Source organism: Dasypus novemcinctus, chromosome 6, assembly GCF_030445035.2.
Source record: "Dasypus novemcinctus isolate mDasNov1 chromosome 6, mDasNov1.1.hap2, whole genome shotgun sequence".
NCBI classification, from domain to species: Eukaryota; Metazoa; Chordata; class Mammalia; order Cingulata; family Dasypodidae; genus Dasypus; species Dasypus novemcinctus.
The window spans coordinates 77,962,543-77,970,584 of NC_080678.1; the positions used below are offsets into that span (position 1 = coordinate 77,962,543).

The 8,042-nt window shown below is 40.2% G+C and overlaps 1 protein-coding gene across 1 annotated transcript in view; it reads left to right on the forward strand.

The window, feature by feature from the left end:
• Positions 1-6,646, forward strand: part of KIFBP (kinesin family binding protein) — a 38,614-nt gene extending 31,968 nt beyond the window's left edge. The window contains exon 7 of the mRNA XM_004470538.4: positions 5,182-6,646. Coding sequence (XP_004470595.2) covers positions 5,182-6,057 — 876 coding nt within the window. The 3' untranslated portion in view covers positions 6,058-6,646. The remainder of the gene's footprint in view (positions 1-5,181) is intronic.
• The last annotated feature ends 1,396 nt before the right edge of the window (positions 6,647-8,042 follow it).

The window sequence follows — 8,042 nt, forward strand, 5'->3', positions numbered from 1 at the left end:
GAGCTGGCCCATGCGCAGGGCTGATGCGGGCAAGGAGTGCCGTGCCAAGCAGGGGTGTCCCCCGCGTAGGGGAGCCCCACGCGCAAGGAGTGCGCCCCATAAGGAGAGCCACCCAGTGCGAAAAAAGTGCAGCCTGCCCAGGAGTGGCGCCGCACACATGGAGAGCTGATGCAGCAAGATGACTCTACAAAGAGACACAGATTCCTGGTGCCACTGACAAGAATACAAGCAGACACAGAAGAACACACAGCAAATGGACACAGAGAGCAGATGGGGAAGGGGAGAGAAATAAATGAAAAAGAAAAAAAAGAAAAAGCTAACATAGGCCAAAAGCTAGGCCTCTTGCACCAAGCAGTCAGCCAGGTTGTGAATGCAAACAAAAAGTTCTTGAAGGAAATTAAAAGCACTACTCCAAGGAACACACAGATGATAAGTGAAGATAGCCTTATTGCTGATAAGGAGAAGGCTTTAGTAGTCTGGACAGATCAAACCAGCCACAGCATTCTCTTAAACCATAGCCTAATCCAGAGCAAGGCCCTAACTCTTTTCAATTCTGTGAAGGCTGAGAGAGGTGAGGAAACTGTAGAAGAAAAATTTGAAGCTCACTGAGGTTGGCTCGTGAGGTTTAAGGAAAGAAGACTTCTTCATAACTTCCAAGTACAAAGTGAAGCAGCAAGTGCTGATGTAGAAGCTGCAGCAAGTTACTCAAAAGATCTAGCCAAGATAACCGATGAAGGATGATGTACTAAACCTATTTTCAACATAGACTAAACAGGCTTCTGTTGGAAGATGACATCTAGGACTTCCATGGCTAGAGAGAAGTCAATACCTGGTTCAAGGGACAGGCCAACTCTCTTAGTAGTGGTTAATGCAGCGGGTGCCTTTAAGTTGAAGCCATGTTCATTTATCATTCTGAAAATCACAGGGCCCTTAAGAATTATGCCAGATCTACTCTGCCTGTGCTCTGGAAATGGAAAAACAAAGCCTGGATGATAGCACATCCGTTTACAACATAGTTTATTGAATATTTTAAGCTTACTGTTGAGATCTGCTGCTCAGAAAAAGATTCCTTTCAAAATATTACTGTTCACTGGCGTTGCACCTAGTCACCCAAGAACTCTGATGGAGATGTACAAGATGTATGCTGCTTTCATGCCTGCTGACACAACATCTATTTTGCAGTCCATGGATCAAGAAGTCATTTTGACTTTCTAGTCTTAATATTTAAGAAATACATTTCATAAGGCTATATAGTTGCCATAGGAGTCTTTTGATAGATTTGGGCAAACTAAATTGAAAAACTTTCGGAAAGAATGCATCATTCCAAATGCCATTAAAAACATTAATAATTCCCAGGAGAGGACAAAATATCAACATGAATAGGATTTGGACGAAGTTTGATTCTAACCCTCATGGATGGCTTTGAGTGATTCAAGACTTCAGTGAAAGGAAGCGGACTTGGCCCAGTGGTTAGGGCGTCCGTCTACCACACGGGAAGCCCACGGTTCAAACCCCAGGCCTCCTTGACCCATGTGGAGCTGGCCCATGCGCATTGCTGATATGTGAAAGGAGTGCTGTGCCTCACAGGGGTGTCCCGGCATAGATAGGGGAGCTCCACATGCAAGGAATGCACCCCGTAAGGAGAGCCGCCCAGCACGAAAGAAAGTGCAGCCTGCCCAAGAATGGTGCCGCACGCACGGAGAGCTGACAAGATGATGCAACAAAAAGAAACACAGATTCCAGTGCTGCTGACTACAAGCAGACAAAGAAGATGACGCAGCAAATAGACACAGAGAACAGACAGCTGGTGGGGGGGGAGGGGAGAGAAATAAATCTTTTAGAAAAAAAGACTTCAGTGAAGGAAGTCACTGCAGATGTGGTGGAAACGGCAAGAGAACTAGAATTAGAAGTGGAGCATGAAGATGTGACTGAATTATTGCAATCTCATGATAATACTTGAATGGATGAGGACTTGCTTCTTATGGATGCTCAAAGAAAGTGTTTTCTTGAGATGGAATCTATTCCTGTTTGAAGATGCTGTGAACATCGTTGAAATGACAACAAAGGATTTAGAATATTCCATAAACCTAGTTGATAAAGCAGTGGCAGGGCTTGAGGGATTGGCTGCAGTTTTGGAAGAGGTTCTACTGTGGATAAAACCATTTCAAACAGCATTACAGAGAGTGGATGTGACTCAAGCATTTGTACACCTGCCTCCTAAAGAAGACAAACCAATAATGAGCAGATATCAGCAAAAACAGTGAGCAGACAACAAGCAAAAACAGCAGAGTGGATGTGGCTCAAGCAGTTGAGCACCCACCTCCCACACGGGAGGCTGCAGATTTGGTTCCCAGTGCCTTCTAAAGAAGACAGACAAACAATAAGTCAACAATGAGCAGATAATGTGTAAGACTCTGAGCAAACAGCAAACAGACAATGAACAAACAACAAAATGAGCAGGGAGCAGATGTGGCTCAAGCAGTTGAGGACCCACCTGCCACATGGGAGATCCCAGGTTCAGTTCCCAGTGCCTCCTGAAGAAAAAAAGAAAACCAAACAGACAACAAGCGGACCATGAGCAAAAAAACAAGTAACAACAACGAGCTAATAGATGAGGGAGCCATCTTGGAGGGAGTGGGAACAACGAGCAGGAAACAAGCAAAAACAACAAGCAAACAATAAGCAAAAACAAGCAGGGAGTAGATGTGGCTCAAGCAGTTGAGTGCCCACCTCCCACATCTTGGGAGGTCCTGGGTTCGGTTCCCAATGCCTCCTAAAGAAAAAACACAATGAACAGACAATGAGCAAAAACAATGAGCAAAAACAACAAACAAAAACCTAGCAAAAACAACGACCAACAGACAAGGGAGCCATCTCAGGAGGGAAATAGAGAAATCTTTTGTGATAAGAAGAGTTGGTTGATGTGGCAAATTTCACTGTTGTCTTATTTAAAGAAACTGCCATAGCTACCCCAGTCTTCAGCAATCACCACCCAGATCAGTCAGGATCCATCAACATCAGGCAAAAGGATTACGACTCACTGAAGGCTCAGGTGATCGTTAGCATTTTTTAGCAATAAAGTATTTTAAATTAAGGTAAGTATGTTTTTTTCAGACATAATGCTACTATACATGTAATAGTCTGCAGCATAGTATAAACATAACTTTTACATGCACTGGGAAAACAAAAAATTCACATGGCTCGCTTTATTGCAGTCATCTAGAACCTGCACTCTCTCCAAGGTTTACCTGTATTAACAAATTAATGAGATATTTTACATTCTTTTTTGAGCAAATCTTTGAAGTTAGGTGTGCATTTTACACATACAGTTTGGACTTGTCAAATTTCAAGTACTCAGTAGCCACACATGGCTGGTAGCTGCTGTTTTGAACATCACAGGTCTAGAGAGACAGTGTCAAATGAAAAGAAGAGAAGACTTTGGTGATGAGCATTGAGGGATTTGATATTTAACTTTATTGGTTGGAAAGAGGAAGATGAGCCTAATCTGTTTTGTAACCATTTCAGCTCTTTTTTTTTTTAACCCCCTCCCCTCTGCCAAAGTAAGGGCAGATAACTTTATGAAGGTGGATTTAGATCTGCCTTCACCATAGTGTCTTTTTTTTTTTTTAAGATTTATTTATCTACCTCCTTATTGTTCGAGCTCACTGTCTGCTGTGTCCATTTGCTGTGTGCTTATCTTCTCTTTAGGAGGCACTTGGGAACCAAACCCAGGGCCTCCATGTGGGAGAGAGGCACCCAATTGCTTGAGCCCCCTTGGCTCCTTGCTTTGTTGTGTCTCTCATAAGTCTTTCCTCTTTGTGTCTACCTGTTAAATCATCTTGTTGCATCAGCTTGCTGTGCCTGTTCATTGCTCCAGCTCCCTGTCTGTCTTCATCTTCTACAGGAGGCACCAGGAACTGAACCCAGGACTTCTCATGTGATAGGCAGGAGCTCAATCACTTGAGCCACAGCCATTTCCCTCCATAGTATCTTTATGAAACCTAGAGAATTTCTCTGTAATATATTTCACTAAACAACTTATCATAGTATAAACATTATATCAATCTTAATGATAACACTGTGCAAATCTTTTTAGGGTATAGATTACAGTCTTATTATAATGTTAAAGAATATTACTGATAATAAATATTACTGATAATATACTACATGTATTTAATGTTTCACAGTTCTCAAAATACTTTCATATGCATTTATCCTTTTGAAGGATTAACTATAAATGAGTTTGTTATCCCCATAGAGAATATGTAATATGCAAACAGCTTATCTTATATTTTATTTATTTAAATCCTCCCCCTCTTTATATATATATATGTATTTTTAAAGATTTATTTATTTCTTTCTCCCCACCCCCTCATTGTTTGCATTTGCTGTGTCTGTCTGTCGTGTGCTGGTCTTCTTTTCAGGAGGCACCGGGAACTGAACCTGGGACCTCCAATGTGGGAGGGAGGCGCCTAATCCTTTGAGCCACCTGTGCTCCATGCAGAGTCTCTCATTATGTTTTCCTCGTGTGTCTTGTTGCATCAGCTTGCCGTGCCTGCCTGTTGCATCAGCTCGCTGTCTTGCTCATCTTCTTTAGGAGACACTGGGAACCAAATCTAGGGCCTCCCATGTGGTAGGCGGGAGCTCACTTGCTTGAGCCACATCCGCTTCCCTATATACAGTTTTTTAATTAGAGAAGTTGTGAACTTACAAGACAATCATGCAAATGTGCAGAATTTTCATACAAAACCCCTCCACCAATACATTGCCTTGTTGTGGAACATTTGTTAACAGATTATGAGAATATCAGACTTTTACCACTATGGTTTATAGCTTACATTTGGTATGTTTTCCCATACCCCCCTCTATTAACACAGCACTTCTTTGACATTGATGCAAGAATATTACAATATTGCTGTTAACTATAATCCATAGGTTACATTAATTGTATTTTTCCCATGCATCTCCATAAACCTCTCTCCTTTTCTTGAGTTTTTAGTCTGAGTGGAATATAATTGTAAGAAAGAAATTTTAAAAGGTGTTTTAAGATTATAACACCTCTCTAACCCAGGGTTGGGAAGTAAAAGGCTTTTTTCTTATTTACTTTTAAGTTTGCTTTAATGTTATTTGACTGCAGGGAATATGTCCTATTTAACCGTAATATATTTTTTTCCCTTTAAGGACAACATCGGAGAACTTGATCTTGATAAACAATCTGAACTTAGAGCTCTAAAGAAAAAAGAACTAGAAGAAGAAGAAAATGTTAGGAAGAAAGCTGTGCAGTTTGGAACAGGCGAACTGTGTGATGCCATTTCTGCAGTAGAAGAGAAAGTGAGCTATCTGAGACCTTTAGATTTTGAAGAAGCCAGAGAACTTTTCTTATTGGGTCAGCAGTATGTCTTTGAGGCAAAAGAGTTCTTTCAGATTGACGGTTACGTCACTGACCATATTGAAGTTGTCCAGGACCACAGCGCCCTGTTTAAGGTGCTTGCATTCTTTGAAACTGACATGGAGAGACGGTGCAAGATGCATAAACGTAGAATAGCCATGCTAGAGCCCCTAATTGTAGATCTGAATCCACAGTATTATCTGTTGGTCAACAGACAGATTCAGTTTGAAATTGCACATGCTTACTATGATATGATGGATTTGAAGGTTGCCATTGCTGACAAGCTAAGGGATCCTGATTCACACATCGTAAAAAAAATAAACAGCCTTAATAAGTCAGCATTGAAATACTACCAGCTCTTCTTAGACTCCCTGAGAGACCCGAATAAAGTATTTCCTGAGCATATAGGAGAAGATGTTCTTCGCCCTGCTATGCTAGCTAAGTTTCGAGTTGCCCGTCTCTATGGCAAGATCATCACTGCTGATCCCAAGAAAGAGCTAGAAAATTTGGCCACATCATTGGAACATTACAAATTTATCGTTGATTACTGTGAAAAGCATCCTGAGGCTGCCCAAGAAATAGAAGTTGAACTAGAACTTAGTAAAGAGATGGTGAGTCTTCTTCCAACAAAAATGGAGAGATTCAGAACAAAGATGGCCCTGACTTAATCCTTGTTTTTAAAGAAAGGAAATGTGCAATATTGAAGTGATTTTTTTTTTCCTGTAGTCAAGCAGGCCTAATTCCATTGTGATCATTACCTTTTTAGGAATAGAGTGCAGTTTGAACTTGAGGTATAGTCAAAGCAATGGAGTCTTTGCTAGGACCTGAATCAACTTAAAGTTAATTAATAATTTACACCTAATTATGTAAATTGCCTTGTTAAAACGATGTGATTGGTATTTTAGATTATTTGTTTCCTATTTAAATATAAACCTTCCCTACCTTAGTTTCCAGATGTAGGTACTTTTTTGGTAGTACTTAATGGACTCGTTAGGAGGGAACATGCTAGGTAATATACCTGGTAGACAAACCTGTTACTAAATTAAAATTGAAAAGTAACTTCCTGTAGTTTTTCTTTCCAAAATATCTTTTCCTAAATTCCCAAAGAAATCTTCTCCTTTTGAAAATATTGAAAACTAAGTTATGTTTATTTTGTGGATTGTTAAGTGGTTTGTCTCAGTTGCAATGTAAAAAAGACCTTGTTGGAAATAAATTAAATTGACTTGTTTCACTAATAAAAACTTTTGTTTCCATTTTTCTGTTCTTGTAAGAACTGGTTTTATTTTCAACACTTCAAAGGTATTAGCTTATTTAAAGCCATAGATGAATCTTTCTTCAATAACATGGGCCAGTTAGAAAAAATTAAAATCTTATTCATATAATAAATATTTATGGAGCTACTTCTGTGTGCCAGAACATCATATGGACTGCACGTTCTCATCAGAGGATCCTAGTATATTTATAAACCTCTAAACACTATTGAAGAAGGATATATACTTCATAATTAAATATTCATAATATGGTAGTCGTTTTAAGAAATGCAGATGTGAAGTGGCGTCCCTATCCCATGTACAAATCAAGATTTGCTGTAAAATTTGGTAACAGAGAATAATAGCTCTGTGTGTTGGCTTGCGTGTTAATTTGCTTCTTAAAATTTTAGGATTAGGCCAACGCTAAGTTTCTGTAACATTTATATATATGATAATCCCCTTGCTTTTCTTGTGAGCTCAATTTTCCAGGAAAAAAATCTTTGAGTATAACTGTAGGTGATGTGTAATTCATTCAATACTTAACTAATATATATTTTAACTGTCTGCTGTGGGTCAGGCACTGTTCTCACTTTTCTATGCTTAGAGGATACAGTGATGAACAAGATAAACAAGGCCCCTGCTCTCATGGAACAAATTAACAAATGAACAAGATAATTTCAGGTCTAAGTGCTATTAAGAAAGGAAAACAGTGATATGGTAAGCATTTAATGGTGGTCTGGAAAGGCCTCAGAATAGGTGTGAGGTAACACGGAGCTGAGAACTAAATGGAAAAATAAAAGGCAGCCAAGTAAAAATTCTTGGCAGCATATTCTAGAGAATGTTTGACCCTTGGGTTAGAAAGAATTTAGGAAGGAGTCTGAGATTTTAGAAGTTAGAAAATGTATGCGTGGCTGGGGGCGGGTGGAATGGGGAGAAGTGGGGCAGAGATAGAGCTCCAGGTGGAGTGGGCTTTGTAGACCAGGATAAGGAATTTGAATTTTATTCTAGGTGCAGTGGGAAATTCTTTATAGAATTTTTTTTTTTTTTTAAGATTTTATTTTACTTCTTTCTCTCCCCTTCCCTGTGGTTGTCTGCTCTGGGAAACTGCATCTCATTTTTGTTGTGTCATCTTGCTGCATCAGCTCTCCATGTGTGTGGTGCCACTCCTGGGCGGGCTGCGCTTTTGCAGAGTGCACTCCTTGCATGTGGGTTACCCCCGTGTAGGGGCATGGCATTCCTTGTGCACGGCTGCACTGCGCATGGGCCAGCTCACCACATGGGTCAGTAGGCCCTTGGGATCGAACCCTGGACCCTCCGCATGGTAGACGGACACTCTATCAGTTGAGCCACGTCTGCTTCCCCCTTTGTAGAATTTTAAAAAGGAGAATGGCATGATCTAATTG